Below are 22,066 nucleotides of genomic sequence, written 5' to 3'. Positions count from 1 at the left end.
ACCATTCCGAACAACTCTTTGGGTGCATACAGAGGCAGCTCTTTTTTAGCTCACCTGTCACTTTGTGACAAGGTAAGCTTTTGTGATCGCCTTTTGTCTGGTGTCCGTCGTGCGTCGTCCGTCAACAATTTACTTAAAAGACATCTCCTCCTTAACCGCTGGGCCAATATTAATAAAACTTCATAGGGATGTTCCTTGGGTGGTCTTCTATCAAAGTTGTTCAAAGAATTCAATTCCATGCAGAACTCTGGTTGCCATGGCAACCAAAAGGAAAAACTTTAAAAATCTTCTTCTCCCAATACACAAGGCTTAGGCCGTTGATATATGGTAGGTAGGATCACCAAATGGTCCTCTACCAAGATTGTTCAAATTATGGCCCTTGGGTCAAAATTGGCCCCGCCCCGGGGGGTCATGGGTTTTCTCTATATGTTTATAGTGAAAACTTAAAAAATCTTCTCCTCTGAACTTAATTGGCCTAGAGCTTAGATATTTGGCATGATTCATCGTCTAGTGGACCTCTAAAAAGTTTGTTCAAATTATGGCCCTGGGGTCAAAATTGGCCCCGCCCCGGGGGGTCATGGGTATTCTCTATATGTTTATAGTTAAAACTTCAAAAATCTTCTCCTCTGAACTTACTTGGCCTAGAGCTTAGATATTTGTCATGATTCATCGTCTAGTGGACCTTTACAAAGATTGTTCAAATTATGGCCTTGGGGTCAAAATTGGCCCCACCCTGGGGAGTCATGGGTTTTCTCTATATCTTTATTATAGTGAAAACTTCAAAAACCTTCTCCTTTGAACTTACTTGGACTAGAGCTTAGATATTTGGCATGATTTATCGTCTAGTGGACCTCTATAAAGATGTTCAAATTATGGCCTTGGGGTCAAGATTGGCCCCGCCACCCCGGGTGGTCATGGGTATACTTGATATGTTTATAGTTAAAACTTCAAAAATCTTCTCCTCTGAACTTACTTGGCCTAGAGCTTAGATATTTGTCATGATTCATCGTCTAGTGGACCTTTACAAAGATTGTTCAAATTATGGCCTTGGGGTCAAAATTGGCCCCACCCTGGGGGGTCATGGGTTTTCTCTATATCTTTATTATAGTGAAAACTGCAAAAATCTTCTCCTTTGAACTTACTTGGACTAGAGCTTAGATATTTGGCATGATTTATCGTCTAGTGGACCTCTATAAAGATGTTCAAATTATGGCCTTGGGGTCAAGATTGGCCCCGCCACCCCGGGTGGTCATGGGTATACTTGATATGTTTATAGTTAAAACTTCAAAAATCTTCTCCTCTTATCTTCCTTGGACTAGAGCTTAGATATTTGGCATGATTCATCGTCTAGTGGACCTCTACAAAGATTGTTCCAATTATGGCCATGGGGTCAAAATTGGCCCCGCCCCTGGGTGGTCATGGGTTTTCTCTATATGTTTATTGTAAAAAAAATCAAAAATCTCCTCTGAACTTATGTTGCTTAGAGCTTAGATATTTGGCATGATTCATCGTCTAGTGGACCTCTACAAAGATTGTTCAAATTATGGCCTTGGGGTCAAAATTGGCCCCGCCCCGGGGGGTTAGGGTATTCTCTATATGTTTTTAGTTAAAACTTCAAAAATCTTCTCCTCTGAACTTACTTGGACAGAGCTTAGATATTTGGCATGATTCATTGTTTAGTGGACCTCTACAAAGATTGTTCAAATTATGGCCATGGGGTCAAAATTGGCCCCGCCCCCTTGGGGGGTCATGGGTTTTCTCTATATGTTTATAGTGAAAACTTCAAAAATCATCTCCTCTGAACTTACTTGGACAGAGCTTAGATATTTGGCATGATTCATCGTCTAGTGGACCTCTACAAAGATTGTTCAAATTATGGCCTTGGGGTCAAAATTGGCCCCGCCCCGGGGGGTCATGGGTATTCTCTATATGTTTATAGTTAAAACTTCAAAAATCTTCTCCTCTGAACTTACTTGGACAGAGCTTAGATATTTGGCATGATTCATCGTCTAGTGGACCTCTACAAAGATTGTTCAAATTATGGCCTTGGGGTCAAAATTGGCCCCGCCCCCTTGGGGGGTCATGGGTTTTCTCTATATGTTTATAGTGAAAACTTCAAAAATCATCTCCTCTGAACTTACGTTGCTTAGAGCTTAGATATTTGGCATGATTCATCGTCTAGTGAAACTCTACAAAGTTTGTTCAAATTATGGCCCTGGGGTCAAAATTGGCCACACCCCGGGGCTGATGGGTTTTCTCTATATGTGTTATAGTGAAAACTTAAAAAATCTTCTCCGAACTCACAAAGACAAGTAACGTCTTAATTTAAACTGGATAACATATTTAGTACACATACCAATTTTCAATATGGGCCACATACAACAATTAATAACAAATATACATATATAGATACACACGTAAAATCAAGTAGTGACAAGAGCTTAGATATTTGGCATGATATATCATCTAGTTGACTTGTACCAATATTGTTCAATCTTTGGCCCTGGGGTCAAAAAATGGCCCCACCCGGGCGGTCATGGGTTTCCTTATATATGTATACAATGAAAACTTAAAAAATCTTCTTCTCCGTGACCAAAAGGCGAAGGCCTTAGATAATTTGTATGAAGCATTGTTTATCGGACCGCTACTAAGATTGTTCAAACTTTAGCCCTGGGGTCAAAATTGGCCACGCCCCGTGTTCATAGGCTTAGGTTTTCAATATTTGTATATAATGGAAGAATGTGCAATATATGACAGGTGAGCGATTCAGGGCCATTTGGCCCTCTTGTTTACTATTTTGCTTACACAAGTTATCGGATATATAAGATTTGAGTTTTTAAATCAAGAAGAAGTCAACAAACTGTGGGATCTTCATGGTTTTATTTCAGTTATTTACTTCTTTGTGGGAAAGTGGTTTTTTGCATTAATCTTTGTTCTACTTAAGAAATGGGCTGTATCAAAATTGAGCCTGCTTTAGGTCCATTTCATTATTTCTAAACAAGGTTGAGAAAGGTATGACACATTTTAAAGATAAAATGTGAAATTTGGAATCAAACAGACATATTGCTTGAGTGTCATTTGAAAGTGCTTTTAAACAGAAAAACAAGAGATGTTTGTCAAACATATGAACCCCCTCCCCTTGAGGAGCGCCAAGTTGTCAGGCTTATTCCGCAAATTGAATTAAATATGCAAAGACTGAAATGACAGCTGACTTGTCATTGACATTAGATGCCTTTGAGGCAGTTTTAAGATTATGACCGTTCAAAGTGTGAGGATAGTAAGTAAAGTTCTAAATCATGTTCAGATGATGACTGATATTTGCAGATAAAAATATATCCTTTCAGCAGCAGGAAATAAGTAATCACAAAATACTTAATCATGCATATAGGTTGACCTCTGACTTCAAGATCTATAAGATCATCAACTGGTCACCTCCAACCTAGATGGCAAGTTTGAGAACCATGGGTGCAGGCATTGTCAAGTAATCGCACGAATATGCTTTCAAGGTCACTGTAACCTTCACCTTTGACATGATTACCCCTAAAATCAAAATGAACCATCTACTGGTAAAGCCAAATTCCCTTATCATGTTTAAGAGCCATGGGTGCAGGCATGGTTGATTTATCACTCGTTCATTCTTTACGCACTTTCGTCACTTAGGGCCAATGACTCCTTAAATCAGTTATGGTCATACCCAGCCTCAATGTCAAGTTTGATGATCATAGGGCCAGACATTGTTGTGATATCACTCAGAGAATCTTTGTTAACCTTTTCAACTTAAAGGTCACTGTGACTGTTACCATTGGCCCAATGACTCCTAAAATCAATAGGGGTCATCTACTAATCAGGCCCAGCCTCCATGTCAAATTTGATAACCATACCGTACGTTCAGGTATTTTTGAGATATTTCTCGGACAAGCTTTAACAACTTTATACCATTAAAGGTCACTGTGATCTTGAACTTGGACCTGATGACCCCTTAAATCAATAGGGTTATCTACTGGTCAGGCCCAACATTCATGTCAAGTTTGATAACCATCAGTCCTTCAGTTGTTGAGTTATCACTTAGACAAGCTTTGGTCTACCAACAAAGCTGCGAATCGTCCGACCAACATGTGCAATGCAATATACCCCTCTTCCTCGGAGGGGGCATAAATATAAACAATAATATGAGTATACATAACATGCAGGTTTTCTGGCTTTCAAATTGAAACGAGATAATTACTTAATGACAGTTTAGCAACCAAAGACAGTACAAATCAGTATTTATAAAATAACAAGTCATTCACAAAAGTATACAAAAATGACCTGATATTGTTTATATCATATTTTAATATTTAAGAAAATCAAGAGAACAGATACGATCCGTCTGCAAAAATTGTGTTCATCTACTGAACCCTCCTTTGCACAAGGCCAGTGTATTGTTCTTAGGGAATCTGGAAGGTTTCCTGGACTCTCCACACAACATAAGGGAATAGCCCTCTTGTCACCAGCCCAAAAATAACTCTGTGTCAGAACACAATATAAGTCGCCTAGTAGCGGTTGGGTCGCGCCTGGTCCTCCTCATCAATGAACACAAGAAATCCTGCCTCATCAAATGGGCAAGGGATAGAACCTCTTCATTCAAAACAAGGAGGTCAGAGTCCTGAAAGAGGGAAGGTTTATCAAAAGTCAGTAGCATAATTCACAGATACTAAGATTAAAAATAAGAAATATCCAGTGATGTGCTACTATTAAGTCATACTTACTTCAGTACGAATGTTCAAGAAAGTTCTCAGCACTCACCTAAACAGGAGTGCTTTTAATAACTTAGTAGATACAAACTTTGCCAGCATATAAAATAGCTTTTAAACGTTTATAAAATAACACTGCCCATATTTCATACATGCCAACAATTCAACTTGGTCTGCCTGTGTGTGACTACATGCATGTTAAGATGTTTAAAACCATATTTTTTAGAAAAATACAACACTAGACTTCCTATGAAGTACAAACATGCAAATGAGTTGTCAAGTATCCATTACAAATTTTCAAGAACTCATTAGCAGTATTAAATAATGTAAAACCAGCTTTTAAATTCACATGAAATGTTATAAAATTGTTCATAAATATTAACTTCATTTAACATTTAGGTACACTCATGTCTTAGATCTATACTGAATTTAAGTTTCTATAAGGTTCTTACAGCAGTTTGAGAAAGACGGGCCTCCCGGCGACAACAAACTTTTTAACTCTGCATTGAAATGTCCCGGCAGTTGAAGCACACTCAAACCAGCTTGGAGTTCTACTCCCTTCCTCAGACTCTGGTCCAGCACCTCTAATACGAGCATCATGAATCCTGGCTCCATCTTGATGACCCTTATAATTGCTCCCTGAAGTTGCAGCTTTGTCAGCTTACTCACTTGTTTCTAAAGATAATAAATAATATTACAAGTAAAATTGTACCTTTAAAATAGCGCAGCGCTTTGTTTGGCAAAAGGCACTAGACATTTTGGGAATTTTGAGTCGCGAATATTCCTAAATAGGGAAATTTTACAGTTAAAAAAACAAGACTTTTAGTCTCCTGCGAATAGAGAATTTTTTTATAAATAAGTTTATTTTCCCGTTCAAAAGACCTTAAATGCCTAAAATATCAATACTTGGGGTATAAATATCTTTAGCAATAAATCATGACACAAAATATTTCATACTGATAGATCTCTGAATGTGATGAAAATCAATAATTTCTGATTTCATATATTTCCAAAACTTTAGATTACATAACACATGGTTAATTAGAATGCTGAATGCGCCAGTACAGGTAAAAAGACTTCCATAAAAACGTTTGTTTTTTTTGGCTTTGTTTGACTAGGATTTTTTTCTGAAGATTGGGAAAAAATATTGTATATTTTGCTTTGGGAATGGGTCTGATAGTCGGAGCTGTGGGTACTATAGAAAAAGCCCTGAAGCTGACTCTCATTATTGATCAACTTGTTTACATTTATTCCAAAACAACAAACCTTAACCAGTTAGTTGTAACCATGCCCCCCCCCCCCACCGGTGCGGGACAGCAGAAAATATCCCTGAACTGCTGGTAAAGTCCCCACCAAATGCAACTGCACCCACGGGGATCAAAGGTAAGGCTCATTCCCCGCTATTTAAGCACTAGACAAAACCACCGCATTCAACAAATGATCGACTCCGAAGCTGGCTACGAACGGCTACGAACTGTGGCGGGTAATTCGAAAGTTGATATCTTTGATCTCCAAAATATCAACAAATGCGAGTTTTCTTTATAAAAAATTGAAATGTAACATCAAATGAATATGATATGAACTAGTATATCATAAAAATTTAACTTTATTTATGCTCACGTATTTTTCTAATTACCGCTGAACGTATAACTTTAAGTGATACTAAGGCTTGATCTGTTTCACTTTCACGCCCAAATACCAAAGGACTAAACATGGGCGGAGCTAATGAGTTAAATAAGGTCGAAAATAAGATTCGGCTACAGAAAATTGTGCAAGCTTTCGCACGGTGATGATGCAAAGCGGATTCTTTCCGTCCACATTCTTCATTTGCGGGTTCTATCCGGCACCGATACGGAGTCTTTTTATCCGTCGTGTTTACATTAAAAATTGAATGTCGAAGTATTAATCGGAGAAACAAACAGCAAGTGCTGTCATTATGTTTTTGATGTGAACCTAAAGAATAATTTCATTAAATATCGACAAAGACACACAAAATGAAAGCCCAATATTTTTTTATTAATCTAAACGAATGAAAATAAAACAGCGATCATGATTCTGACAGCAAATACCATGCAAAAGAAACTAGTATATCATAAAAATTTAACTTTATTTATGCTCACGTATTTTTCTAATTACCGCTGAACGTATAACTTTAAGTGATACTAAGGCTTGATCTGTTTCACTTTCACGCCCAAATACCAAAGGACTAAACATGGGCGGAGCTAATGAGTTAAATAAGGTCGAAAATAAGATTCGGCTACAGAAAATTGTGCAAGCTTTCGCACGGTGATGATGCAAAGCGGATTCTTTCCGTCCACATTCTTCATTTGCGGGTTCTATCCGGCACCGATACGGAGTCTTTTTATCCGTCGTGTTTACATTAAAAATTGAATGTCGAAGTATTAATCGGAGAAACAAACAGCAAGTGCTGTCATTATGTTTTTGATGTGAACCTAAAGAATAATTTCATTAAATATCGACAAAGACACACAAAATGAAAGCCCAATATTTTTTTATTAATCTAAACGAATGAAAATAAAACAGCGATCATGATTCTGACAGCAAATACCATGCAAAAGAAACCTTAATATTTACTTAAAATCATCTATTTACATCCTCATAATTACGTTTATCTTTTCAAAGAAGGTATCGAAGTAGGCATTATTTAATTTCCTGCTTTTGTATATACTCTTTGGGATAAAAAGGGGAAATAAAGTCCTCACTCGTCGGTTTAGCGAAGCTCCGAATTCTATCTTTTATGAGAGCAGTTGTATAGAAATTTGGGCACCGGATATATTTTGTAACTCGCACCAGTTTCTATCCAAGATTTGATATCCTGTTTTTTTTGCTTGTTTGTTTTCAGTCGGAAAAGAAGACCAAATCAACACATATAACACTTACTTTCATTAAGAACTAATTACGCAAATCGTGAAGATATGAATTATATACTGTGAAATCATTAATGTTCGTGGGACATTTATGTTCGTGGTTTTCGTGGGTGGGGTGATCCACGAATTCAAAATCCCACGAAATATAGTCCCTTTATTAACTTTTTCAATTGCCTTGTTATGTACATACTCTAGCATATTCTTTAGAGAGGACGCAATAAACAGCGGTATACCGAACTCACAGTATAACTTAAATTACTATAATTGTTTTGTTAATATATTATAGCTGCATTTTACAAATAATAAACCAAATCAATGTATTGTTTTTTTATGAACCAAATGACAGAAACACGTGCTGTAACGTGTGCTGTTATTGAAAATCTCCAGGTTTACAAGATGTGCGTGTTGAATGTCGGTACTCGATTTTTTTTAATGAAATATTTCATCGATTACATTGATTGTTTACTCAAATATACGCACCTTCTCGGTGTTTTCACAGTTTGCAAAATTCTGAATTGGTATTCGATGGCTTCGCCTCTCTCTATATTTGACTAGGGTGCATATTCTTTTATGACCTTAATTTCCAATTAAATCGATAATTGACATGGGTATATGCACTAATTGGCATGTTGTACCACTATTGCGAGTGTCATAAACCGTATGGCGTAGAAGACGGAAATCATGTGCCCAGCGCGAGGAGATAATGCAGACGATTTTGGACGATCGCAGTTTTGGAAAAAAAAATCAAAATTGAAAAACCACAAATTCAAGTAAACTGCGATCGCGACCACAACAATTGCTTAAAAAACATATTCTCTGAAACTACCTGGCAAAATTCAATAAAACTTAACAGGAAGCTTCCTTGGGTGACCCTCTACAAAAATACAACAAGGGGTCACGATTGATCAACAACAACAACAACAAAATGGCCGACTTCCTGTTTTGCTTTAATAAACATCTCCTCTGAAACTACCAGTCCAAATTTAATGAAACTTTACAGGAAGCTTCCTTGGGTGACCCTCTACAAAAATACAACAAGGAGTCACGATTGATCATCAACAGCAACAACAACAACAACAGCAACAGCAACAACAACAAAATGGATGACTTCCTGTTTTGCTTAAAAAAAAACATCTCCTCTGAAACTACCTCTCCAAATTCAATGAAACTGTACAGGAAGCTTCCTTGGGTAATCTTCTACAAAAATACAACAAGGGGTCACGATTGATCAACAACAACAACAATCTAGCCAACTTCCTGTTGTGCTTTAAAAACATCTCCTCTGAAACTACCAGGCCAAATTCACTGAAACTTTACAGAAAGCTTCATTGCATGACCCTTTACAAAAATACAACAAGGCATTGAGATTGATCAACAACAACAACAACAAAATGGCCGACTTACTGTTTTGCTTTAAAAAAATCTCTGAAACTACCAGGCCAAATTCAATGAAACTTTACAGGTAGCTTCATTGCATGACCCTTTACAAATATAAAACAAGGCATCGTCATCAGTTAAGATATGTTTAAATTGCAACATTTTTTATTAATGCTTTATCACAAAGTTGTGGCCCTTTGCTTAGGTGAGCGTTTTTGGGCCATCATGGCCCTCTTGTTTTATATTAAAATACTCCCTGGGCCGTTATCAGTAAACTAAAATACTTCACCCCTAAGTACAATAAAGCACTTTAACTGATTTCTTTCATTTTGCATCATTTTAAGCTTCCCTTTTTATGACTGTGTCCTATATCAGGAAAACGCATATAATATAATTAAAGTTACCATGCATATTGATATACAACTCATGCCATATTTGAGACAAAAATGAGCAGTGAATTTAAACTAATACCTTAAACACACTGTTAAGTATCAGACTAACCAAAGAATTGTTTCTGTGTTTAAAGCACCCTGATATACCTAGCATCCCCACTCCGAAACAAGGAGTGCCTTTTAGTATATGATACATAAATGTTCTGCAAACCTTATATTTTTAGAGAAATTCTGTGCAAAAAAATAAATACAAACTTTGTCACGACCCTTCTTTTATTTTTGAGACCGTTACCATAAACACAGGTTTTTCTTTTTGGCCGACTTTAGGCTCAACCCTTTATTCAGTCGAACATACCAGAGTATACCCTTACTATATACACACAAAATCCTCTAGCATTTACTAGTTATAGACTCCAAAACAATAGCATGTTACGTGTCAATACCAGTAGAATGTCTAGATTCCGTTGCCGTGTTAAAACGAAAGTAAGTCCTTAAAACAAGATTAAACAATGAATTTTGATCAACTTAAAGCATGATTTTTAGGTTAAAACTGCTATGCGTTTACATAATATGTTAAAATAAGTGATATTTAAAAAAGAAAGAAATAAAAAACACCGTATCTGCTCGTCGCCTACGTTTTTCATGTGAAATTTCTTCATTTGTTTGATTAATTTGACACGATCGGAAAACGCCATCTCTTAAATACCAATAAATTTACAGTCACTAATAATATGGTCATCCTTTAAAATAAAGATATTTTCCTATACCCAAAAAGATAACGGTAAACATCCGAAAAATTGCTGAGATGTACTCAACTTTATTGCGATTTGTATGGATAGAATCCTCATCGGTGCCGGATAGAACCAGTAAATGAAAAATGTGGAAGGAAAGAATCCGCTATGCATCACCACCATGTATCGATAGGGGCCTTTGGCCTCACTGCGCTCGCTCGATTTCCAGTAGATTGCCAAAATAAACTCGAACACATATTTGTTGCTGTAGATAGGTTAGCGTCAATTAAAATGCACAAATCGTCACCTGTTGTAAATAATGCTTAAGATTATTTTTCATATCCATCGATTTCATCGTTTTTAGTTGTAATATTTTTTAACCAGAATATATTTATTCAGATGAGTACACGCTAAATGATTCTGCGTAGGTTTAAATGAAGACGTAACCGTCGTTGGCCGCGAAAATGTATAAAAAACACCAAAAATGTTATACAAAAGTTACTTCTGTTAGAACATAAGCTAATCGGATATCATTGAGCGCATTTAAGCTCGTCTATTTTTATATTTATACAAGTGTAGAAAGTTAATATATATATATATATATATATATATATATATATATATATATATATATATATATATATATATATATATATATATATATATATATATATATTAAATTTCTACAATAGTTGCTTGTGACAAAGTTCACACGTGTATTATTTCTTTGGTTTTGAATGTTGGGTCACGTAAATGGAAAGAAACGAAGTGAAAACTTAAACTTGATCATCTCTCAATATATGTTCACAATAATTACATAAACTGTTGATTACATATTACAAGAGCCATTGTGCATATGTGGAACAAGGTCCATATCACCTATTTATAAAATGTTCCAGTAATGCCCTTATTTGACTAATATATACAGACGAGCGTTGGTATTTGCCCCGCGGCGCTCTTGCTTACATTCATGCAATATAAGTGCTGAATATATCAGCCACGTTAAAAGGTTTAATTATAAGTGCACACGCACCGGATGAACACTAACTGCACAAGCATTCAAGCGATTTAGAAATTGCATTTAAACGAAAAATACCTTTTTATTTTTGTTGGAATTTTTAATGGAATTGGTTAAATGAAATGCTATTTTAATGTTTTTAATATGTATGTATACGTTGTTGGAATTGTAAGATGGACTGATTTTAGAGACATATCAAAAGATTGGTAAAGGGGAGTTTACACATATATAATTGTTTTTAAATTCCGAATTGGCATATTCAAATATAGTTCACCGGGATAACCAGAGTTAATTTGTTTTCATTTGCCTAGCAGAAATACCTGACACATTTGGATTACAGCACAAGCTATTACCTTAGCAAGTAGGATATTCTCCAATTTGAATTGGCTGCTATTGCTTGACATTCCTGTCATTAAACCTCTTGTCTTTTAATTCTATTAATATGGTTTTTTTACATAATGATTTTGGATGCGACATTAACGTTCAACTTAAATTCTTGAATAGCATAGCCTTGGCATTATCAGGATGTTGTTGCTATGGTACGCCAAATCTACCAAATATGTTTTTCATTCTGTCAGTAACATTTTGTCGTTTTGCATTCGGTAACTGTTTTTCATCAAAGTGAACAATAGTATTTGAAAATAAAACAAATCTGTTCCAACTTTGAACCAAGGGTGTTCAGGGACCTCAGGTGGTTCTTATACTGGTCTTTATTAGAGTAGTTTTCCTCTATGCATGTTTAGCATACTGAAATTGAAATAATTTTGTTTATCAAAGCAGTTAACCTAGGAAAACATTTCTTTACAATTTGAGCGTCGCTTTGCCCACTTTTTGTCTTTGATTTTGACGCATAAGCCATCGGAATTCCGTTTTGTAACAAAGTGGCACCCTAACTTACTTTGCTGCTGTCACATTGTAAAATGGCAGACTTTGTCAAGTACAGGAGATCTTGTGATTATTTTCTTGACCATTTGAAAAGCTGTATCATGTTTCAAAATCGGCCTTGTTTGGAAGGCTCATTTCAACTATAACGTATATATTTGATTTGTCTGCTTTAAGACCATCACTTGTTAATGCTAAATGTCCATGATATGAAACGTCACTACATGCGGCTAATGTTGGTTTTACTTGACTCCATGTCTCTTGACCTATTAATGACGATCTCTTGTTTCATGTGTCCATACACAAATATATATAATCGGCGATGACTTGCTTTTTTAACATTCGTCAACACTTTTTTTTTAAATTGATATTGAGACTGACCGAGCGATACTCTTTTATAGCTATGTCTTCCAATAATGGTTTTGAAAGTAGTTAGAAATTATGATTTATTGAACAGTTTTAGATTCCAATATCCTAGACTTGTATCAAATTACATGAAAAGGTTAGCTCCACTTTACATGGCACCATCATTAAGTGTTCTCATTGGGTAATGAGGTTGAAGTATTACCCTGTTTAAATATCTTAGGTCTAAGAATATTCGAACATTGTCTGAATTCGGCTTTTCTACGACCACCGTTGAATGAACACAATGTCTTGATGTTGCGACCTTGTTGATCATTTCTGCATCTATAAAAGTAAATTATTGATGTTTGCTGTTAACAGTAATGCGTCTTGGAAGATGAACTAAATGGCGGCAATTGAGTCAATAAGTAGATCAGCCCCACCAGAAATTAAAAATATGCCATCAGATTCTGCAGAGTACTCTTCAAGTATGTTTGACTGAGTGAGACATTTCTTACTTGTATCTACTGTTTACAGCTTGCTTGACTTAACCTTCATCTCGGTATGCCAATACATCCAGTATGACTGAATACTTTGTTTTTACACTGAACAATTATAAGCCCTACTCGAATTTTCAATTCTGACATGAAAGCAAAAATACACTTGCAACATTCATTTGACCACCATTATAGTCAAACAAGCCATTTGTTTTAAGTGGACGATACAGCCTTACCTTATAATACAAATGCTTTGGAATGATTTTTTACTTTGCCACCATTATCTAACTTGAATTCAATTGGGAATGGCTGTGGAGCAAACCTTGGTTTTCGTTAATTACATTTGCCCTTATATGGTAAAAACAGTTTCACAACATTGGCAGTGATCATGTTCTTATTTTTATTGTCTTTGTTGTACTTTTAAAGGCATTTCCAACTCGATAAAACACAATGCAGAACACATTTTACACCAAAGTTGGTTTCGTGTATAAGGAACAACAACTGTTATGTGTTTATACTGAGTGTTCACATATATCATTACATTTGCAGTTATAGACACATACCAGAATATACCGCTTATTTTTATGCTTTTATTCTCAATAAATTACTGAACCGTACAATTACAACGGTACAAATTTTGCATCAACAGTTTTGAATTAATTGTTTTTTTTTTGCAAAGACTTTAGGTAATATGTGGAATATAATAAGTATACAAGAACCCATTTGGCTATACCATTCAGACATTCATTTAAACAATGACAATGTAGACGAAACATGTAAACTTCAGAATAATTAAAACCCTTAACACATTGGATCAGTTCATTACTTTAATTCCAGTTTTCGTATCTCGATAGACAACCGTGATTGGTAAACGGTTAATTTTAACGCGTGCGTGCGTGCGTGCAGGTGTGTATTTTGCTTATCCAGAAAAGTCGAAGAGGAATCCTTTTTCATTTGCAAAAATGGCAAAAAGAGTCGCGCAATGTCTCAACAGGAACAGTTGAAGCAATTGTTTGTGTTTCAGACATACATGAGGACCACTGTTACTTATAACTGGCAAATATACATATATGACATAACTTTGTAAATCTTGGCGACTCTTGCCAGTAAGGTGAAGGTTTTCTTGTACAATAGATTCACGGTTAACACTGTCATTGCCCCTTTCATGCATATGCTTTTAGAAACAAACCACTTATAGTATCAGGTTTCAAATGCCTTCATTTTGATATTGCTTTCATTTCTGCCACATGATGACATTAGTGATGACAATACATAGTTGAACTGATTTTCGAACAATACATCAGCGCGTTACAACCTGTTCAAATTTTAAGCTAGTGCACCATGCAAAGTGTCTGATGACGAACAATTGTATATGGAATAATCAAGTCCAGACAAAAGTTCAGATATATAACAACTTGTAACACACCACCTTGAGATGTATTTGAGTTTGAACCGTTTCCAGTTCCATGTCGACACATACTATCACTCTTGCTCAATGTGTTGCGTCAATATAAGATCAGGTCCAGTCTTAATAAACGTTTGAAACCAAAAATGTTTTACCCATTTCAATATGTCAACAGTAATGCCGGTTATACTTTGGCCAGTTTAAGTAGTTAGCCACATCGAAATAACTTTGACTCGGGCCAATGCGCGATGAACCTTGCGATATTGTAGTCGTGTAAGCAAGTCATTCTACTAAGTTGAACCATAGCTTGTATTTGATTATTGAAATTGTCCGAGTTTTATTTTGGTGTATCATTGAAGTTAGATTGCAGAATTCGTAACTACTTTGGAAGAAACAAAGTATATCACATATTTTTATTACAGTACCATAACGCTTAAAACAGGTATTTGCGTTTCATTATCCGGCTCGACGTTCTAAACAGTAAACTTGTGTAAATCTCATAAATCATAAGGACGCTCGGACACAATTTCCGTATTAATGAGTGTTTCATTCCGTATCCCTAGTAAAAAAATCTTCATCCGCAAAACTAGGTTAAAGTAAATGGGCATACGCTAGGCTATTTCAATCCATTTGAAGGAAGACGGTTACTCTTTTTATTGAAACATTATGTCTGTATCTGGTGATTGAATACTTAAAGTTATATTATCCTGTCAATTGCATACTCATCGGTCTAATAATGGATGCCGTGTAATATTAAGTTTATTAAGATAGTTGACCACGTGGTGTTTATCTACAGTCAGTTGGTCATGTGACCGCGAACTCGGACTTCTTTTCCATTCTGAAATGTCAGAGAAAAAGCACAAATCATGCTTTAGTATCTTATCAATATACCGCCACACACTCGACCACAACAATTACTCGCCCAGAAAGTTCCATCAATCTGCATGATAATGCCACTGGCAAAGGGAATCGGCCAACAAATCTGTACGTGCACTTACCCCACCCGCAAACGTTGAAAGATGTGTAGCATTGAACGATAGTTAGTTCCATTTCTGTGGTGAATGACAACATCGTACTTACAACAGAAATGCATTCTCTCTTTACCGGTGCAGTCTGAACACTTTATTCGTTAATATCAACAGGAACTAAATCTATTAAACATGTTGCGATGTTTGTAAACACTCGTGATCTTGAACCATAGCCTGTGTAGTCTGTCACATGCGGAATCTTTATTAATCTTGAACGTTTGTAGCATCCTCATGCAAAGGAATACCAGTAGCTCTATTTCAAGCACCACCGATTCTGACATAAAGGGGCAGGGTCATTATCATTCATTTCATACATTTCACCACCTTCTTGGACATCTTGGCGTTATAATCTCTCTTAAGAAATAACCTTATCATTATATGCAGTGTTATATAATTTTACCCATCTTAGAGCTGCTTCAATCTTTGACCTTACAACTTATCATGTGGCACTCTACGGAAAACCTTTGCATGTTCTTCCTGCGGGAAAGAAACAGAGTGACAACGTGATGCAATACCACCATGGTTTAGTATGACAATATTCATAAGGTAATAGCAATCCACTGTTGTTCTATTATAGTAGAATACTTTAGCTCCTTAGACAAGAAACCAAAATTCATTTTGTTATCATCTTACGACATCTGTCAACATTTTGATTTCATGCTTTTCTGATATGGTACTCTTGCACAAAGATTCGTTCTGTAAGCCTGAAATATTACATAAACATTTAAAAATTTTGAGTGATAGAAATGGATGACGTCGAAATATGAACGGAACAACCATGCGTGTTTTTAGCATAAGCAAAATGCTGTACTTGACATGCGAGCATGATTAAAAGGTTATCAATAAATTGAATTATAAGTGTATTTCTTTTTTCATTGGTTCAAAGCATGAATGGAAATTTGTACCCATTGATATCAACATTTGTTATTCATTGGTACCAGTGCTTCCTCCGTTTAGAACGAATGAACATTCAATCATTTATTCATGGCATTGCCGATAATTACTATATATATATATATATATATATATATATATATATATATATATATATATATATATATATATATATATATATGCGTACACACATTCACGTTTAACGAAACATCGCGCTTCTCAGATAAAGAAAGTTATTATCTTTAATTTTAGTGCCAATATCAACAGTAGTTTTGACATCACCGATAGCTGCAAATGCCACTGTCAACGCGGGCTCATCGAAGAATTTCACGTGTCATACATCCGGGGGTCTTCCCCAACCAACGGTGGAGTGGTATAAGACGTCTAGTAGCAGCTGTACCAGGAATGGCCTCAAGATAATAAACTCCACATCCAGTTCACCGTCTGAAAGCAATGGTCTTATACAGGTGGAAAGTTCACTGTTATTCACAGCATCCAGTTTGGATAATAATCTCTGGATTTGCTGTGCGGCAAGTAACATCAACTCTCAGTGGAAACTGTCAGGAACGAAGCTTCTAGACGTAAGATGTAAGCATTTTGTTGAATAATCAACTATAAAAAATATGAATAGAATTTGTTTAAGTTATCACATCGATATTTGACATGTTGTCATCTTCATAAACTTAGTTAAGGCGGAATCTAAGTGCCGTATTGACGTTGCTTTTACTTTGAGCGGATGACGATGAGAAGTTGTACACAGTCTGAGTGACTTACAGAAACATACTTTAAACACATATAATGTTATTAATTAGGTGATTTCATATTGGCCTAGTCATTTGTCCGAGGTTAAATAACTGGGCCAATATGAAATCACCTAATTAATAAGTATTAATAAGTATTTAAATAATTAACTATTACCGTTTTGGTTAAAAACAGTCTTATAACTTACCTTTAGTTCACATTGAAGCCGTATTTATCCCTTATTCATTCATGGTGTCTGCTTTTCTAGACTTGACTTTGAGGATTTTGACATGCATCCTTATAGTGACATTGTACATACTTATGAATAAAGCACTGTACATTGTAAGAAAGCATGTCCTTTCGTCTTATTTTGTAAATCGTTTGCCAAAACGTCAAATGTTTTTACCTTCGTCGTCCATTTTGTCGGAGTACAAAATCCTAATACTGTAGTCGTAAAATCCACCAACGGGTTAAATACAACTGTTATATCAAACCGTAAAAAGTGGTTCAATCATTCAATAGGTTCAAGTATTCCAAATAAAGTTATACGAAGCACAATTTTTTTTAAAAGTCGGTAAACGGAAAACAAAATTAAAACCTTTAAAAAGCAATTTCCAGCATATTTCTCATATTAGGCGAGTTTCGACAGCCAATGAAAATGGCCCATTTCTCAAATGCTATATTAGGCGAGTTTTGTAGCCAATCAGAACGGAGGAAACTCATATTAGGGGAGTTTTGTTGATATTGGCCGAGTTTGGTCGACATTGAGCGAATTCTGGTATATATTGTCTTCAATTATTCAGCGGTCAATGTATGGTACATGAACAAAGATGTATATAAAACTATATAAAATAATTCAAAGAAACTATTTGTGATACGTGAGCATCATCTTATTCAAAAATGCCATATTTGCCTTGTCACCCCTCTTGACGTTTAACATTCAAACAACTTCAAATTGCTCTCTCCGTTCAAAGATACTTCCATTTGGGAGCCAAATTTCATTCTGTTATATTTTGATATGTTCACTCATTTTGTTTATAAACGCAACTATTTACAATACGATATAAGAATAAGAGATGAAAAAGAAATGATCAGTAAAGACTGTGGTCGTTTTTTTTTTGTTATTTTTATACAATTATTCGATCATTTGCAGTGCACTTATAGCATTAAAATATATCTTCAAAATTTCAACATATATGACAAGATAACCAAAATCAAAAATTTAGCTTTCATCAAGATCTTGTTTTCATTCCCATTTTAATCTAATTAAAACTGTAATTTACATTTCATCGATAGTTCGCCCATTTTTACAAGGTGACTGTATGTATCGTCTGATTAGACTTTTTTTCTAAACGAGATATTTGCAAGTTATTTCAGTTCTTTTGAAGTTTTCGTAATTTAAATAGGGAAACAACGGGTATAAACATTTTTCCTCGGGGTGCCGTGATGCAGAGGTATTTCTAAATCGCCCTAAGTAGCTCACATAAATTATTCAAATTCAGGTAAACTCAAGTATAATCATGCTATCTATGTATACCTATGTTGTGTTTCGGGTTCTGATAACACTTCTTCTTTTTCTAACACGATTCTAAAACAATTAAACACTATAACGAGGAAAACATTTTGTTTTTAAATGAACTACGACTGAAAATTGTTCAAAGCAAAAGTCAGTCTATTTTCAAATGTATTCTATTCAATTTGAGATAACTTACAACTTGCTATTTTATTGAAGATCCTCCACCTAATCCACCAGTGATTGACGACTTCAACACAATAACGGACTACCAGATGATAGAGAATAGCACCGAACGTTTGACATGTAGGAGTACTGGCGGAAATCCTCTTGCCAGCCTTGCGTGGAGCTGTTACAGTGGCACCGAGTCAAACCTTAACATAAACAACGGTTCAGTCAGTCGTTCTGTACAGTTCACAGCGCGGCGTAACCAAGACAACACGTGTACGTGTACTGCCACGCATGAGGCGGGACCGTTGCAACAGGCTACATTGGGCATCAATATTATGTGTAGGTATAACTGAATGACGTGCCTGTAGAGTTACTGATGTCTTAAATTTACTTTTGCGCTGGACAAGCTACCTTAATGCGAATGTTGTTTTCTGAACAGTTATTAGTCCGTGTCAAAATGTCAGTTAACCAAAAATGAAACACGTCAATGGCATACCATGATATTATTGTGGCGCTTACAAAGTCAAAAGCCCTGACGTTTTCAACTGTTTACAACCTAGTAATGGTTATCCTTACTGACGTAACAGAAAATATATATATGCATAGCATATAAAGGTACAACTCAACTTGCGCCCACTATACTCGATAGTAGCATTAGTTTGTCCCTGATTATACTGGTTTATACATTTGTATATTTAAACTATTCTCTCCTTCCTATGCAATCGTATATCAAACACACATTTTATCGGCCTTCCTTGGTTTGTTTATGACGCTTAGGTATGTTTTTGAAAATATCTATCAATCGAAACATTACTCAGAAAAAGAGCGTGATAAATCAGAAAACAGCTTTACACATTATTTATCAATACAAAATGTATACATATCTTGGCCTTTCTCTAAGATTTAAAAGTGCAGATATTATTTGTACAATGATGCTTAAATTATCTTAGTACATTTTAATAGTTTTGTATGTACTCAATGCGGTATATGAGTATTTGAATATGGAGTATAAATCGTTAAATAAAATGCCTTTCAGACCAAAACAAACAAACGGGTTTCAATGTCAGCTGGACCTTCTAAGAGAATAATAAGTTATCCTATCCACAAAATCATTATATTTACAACCTATTGATTTTTAAATTTGTGTTACAGTATGAAGTATTTAAACCCATATTTCTTCACAGATCCCCCTTCAACACCGGAATTCAAAGTGAACGGTACACCAGTGGGCGTCGTGATTAGCATGATTATAGACAGTGCCCAGACGGTGACGTGTCACAGTTTTGGAAAACCTAATCCATCCAATAATAATTTTACTTGGACAAAAGGAAGTACCATTGTTAGTTCCAACTCGGTTTTAAGCTGGACCGGCGGTATAAGAATTCAGGACGGAGGCAGTTACAAATGTATCGTTTCAACAACGATGACACCTTCGAATACCAGCAAAACTCCAGTTACAACAGAGGTGTCTTCTTATGTCACCATGAATGTACTATGTAAGTTTCTATAAAGAAACATATTCGGATTTTCAGTAATTGGTGTCACTTTTTGTGGTGCCATTGGCGTCAGCTGTTTATATGAGGCTTGTCAGATACAATACACAAATTTAAAGCAAGGCTGATATCTCTGGCGTTAATATAGGGCGAGTAATGTCTCTTAAAAACAACGGCCGCAGCGCTCGTGTTATAGTTGTATGAATGGTTTTGCAGAGCATTCAAGTTTTTTAACAGCTTTATTGTAATTGGGAAGTTAATATGAAATTGCATAGATATTAGAGGATTTTAGCTAGAAATAAAATATTTATTCAAATATTATCAGAACACGTCCTGCTTATGCAGATTGTAGCCTCATTAAATAGATATCAGAAGCACTTGAATATTATGTTGGAAATTCACTCTTACTTCTTTTAAAAACCATTAATTATAATAAATAAATGAGCGCGTGCAAATTTGTTTAATGTCACCGGTTTGAAAATTTACCATAAGACGGAAACGTCAAATATTTAAAGAACATAGTAATTTACCGTTATATTTGTACAAAATATACAATTTCTGAAAACAGGCTTCTTTGGATTTCGTAACTTTGTGCGATCAAAGATTGAACAATTCGGAAGCAGGACGGGAAAAAATAACAATCTGAAACCTTTACATGAAGGTTTAAGATATAGTGTATTGATGAAATATAATTTTATGTAGGGTGATGTCGTAGGGTATCACCCAGAAAAACGTGTGAATAATTAAGGTGTTATTCATAAACACGATACACATCAAACACAAAGTTAACTTTAGATTGACATTAAGTTTGTTTTGCGGGGAGCGGTCAATAGGGTAAAGGTTAAGGTCACGGTGAAAAGTCTAAGAAAACATCGACCATATAAAAATTTGACAACGGCACGACCAAGGTCTATGAAAAACCAGTGCTAGGTTTCCCTTGACTAGTGTTTGATTCTTATTTTTTTTTTCAGTTGATCAAATGTCAAGGGCACAGTCAACATTTTTATGAAACTGCTGTTCTAAGTTAGCAATATTTCTCTTCGCCTTCATCAACGTTTTGTGCAACCATTAATACTCGAGGCATTTTTTCTTAAAACACATTAATTCATCTTTCTTATGCTAATTGGGGAATTATGGTTGACACATATTTCTTGTCTTCATTTATTTGTTCATACTAAATTGGCTCATTTTTAAGGCATTAATGGCAACTATTGATGTAAACATGGTAATGAATAAGATTTTTCTTACCAGGTTTTAAGATGAAACCTTAAAATTATTTAACTTAAAGTATGATTAAATATGACATAAAATGTATTTTGTCTCCTTACAATCTTCGCATGTATGACGCAAATAGTACCGTTCTTTGTTTAATTAAATGCAAACTGATCAAATGAGATTATTTAGCAGCCAATCATCATTCAATGGCATTTTTTGCTTGAAATTTTCAAACCATCAGAATAAAGCGGTTATTTTATAAAGGTGAAATATGTGTCTAAAGTTTTTAGTATTTAATCAAAAAAGAGTATGTTTTACTTTATTCGTTTTTCTTCTCAAGTAAACCGAGCTTTCGGTAAGGAATATTTAATAGGCGTTGTCCGTTTGTACGTCATTTCGTCCGTCCGACCTTCCGTTCATTTTTTTTTCATATTTCAGGGGGGGGGGGGGTCACTTATAGAAGGATTTAACTAGGCCTATAATATTTGGTCCAACTTTACATATTTTTTTCTTATCTCGAGCATTAATTTGAAAGTTATTTCACGATGTGTCCAAAAATAGGCCTCTATGTCAAATCTTAGAAAACCAATCAACGGGTTATAATTTGGAACACACAAAAGACATTATATTGGGTCCAATATTCATGCAAATTTATCAGACTGTGTTCCTCGATCAACTCTAGGATTAATTTGAAACTAGGTCATATGGTGTCAAAAACAAGGTCACTAGGTCAAATCTTTTAAAAG

General features: G+C 35.4%; 1 protein-coding gene across 1 annotated transcript in view; it reads left to right on the top strand.

The window, feature by feature from the left end:
- Window positions 1-22,066, top strand: part of LOC128236125 (nephrin-like) — a 70,217-nt gene that overhangs the window by 26,559 nt on the left and 21,592 nt on the right. The window contains exons 3-5 of the mRNA XM_052950988.1: window positions 16,440-16,775; window positions 18,661-18,951; window positions 19,797-20,108. Of these exons, the coding sequence (XP_052806948.1) occupies window positions 18,717-18,951; window positions 19,797-20,108 (547 nt within the window). The 5' untranslated portion in view covers window positions 16,440-16,775; window positions 18,661-18,716. The remainder of the gene's footprint in view (window positions 1-16,439; window positions 16,776-18,660; window positions 18,952-19,796; window positions 20,109-22,066) is intronic.

This window comes from Mya arenaria, chromosome 5 (genome assembly GCF_026914265.1).
Source record: "Mya arenaria isolate MELC-2E11 chromosome 5, ASM2691426v1".
Classification (NCBI taxonomy): Eukaryota; Metazoa; Mollusca; class Bivalvia; order Myida; family Myidae; genus Mya; species Mya arenaria.
Note: the sequence above shows the minus strand (reverse complement) of the source record. Positions and strands in the feature narration are given on the sequence as shown.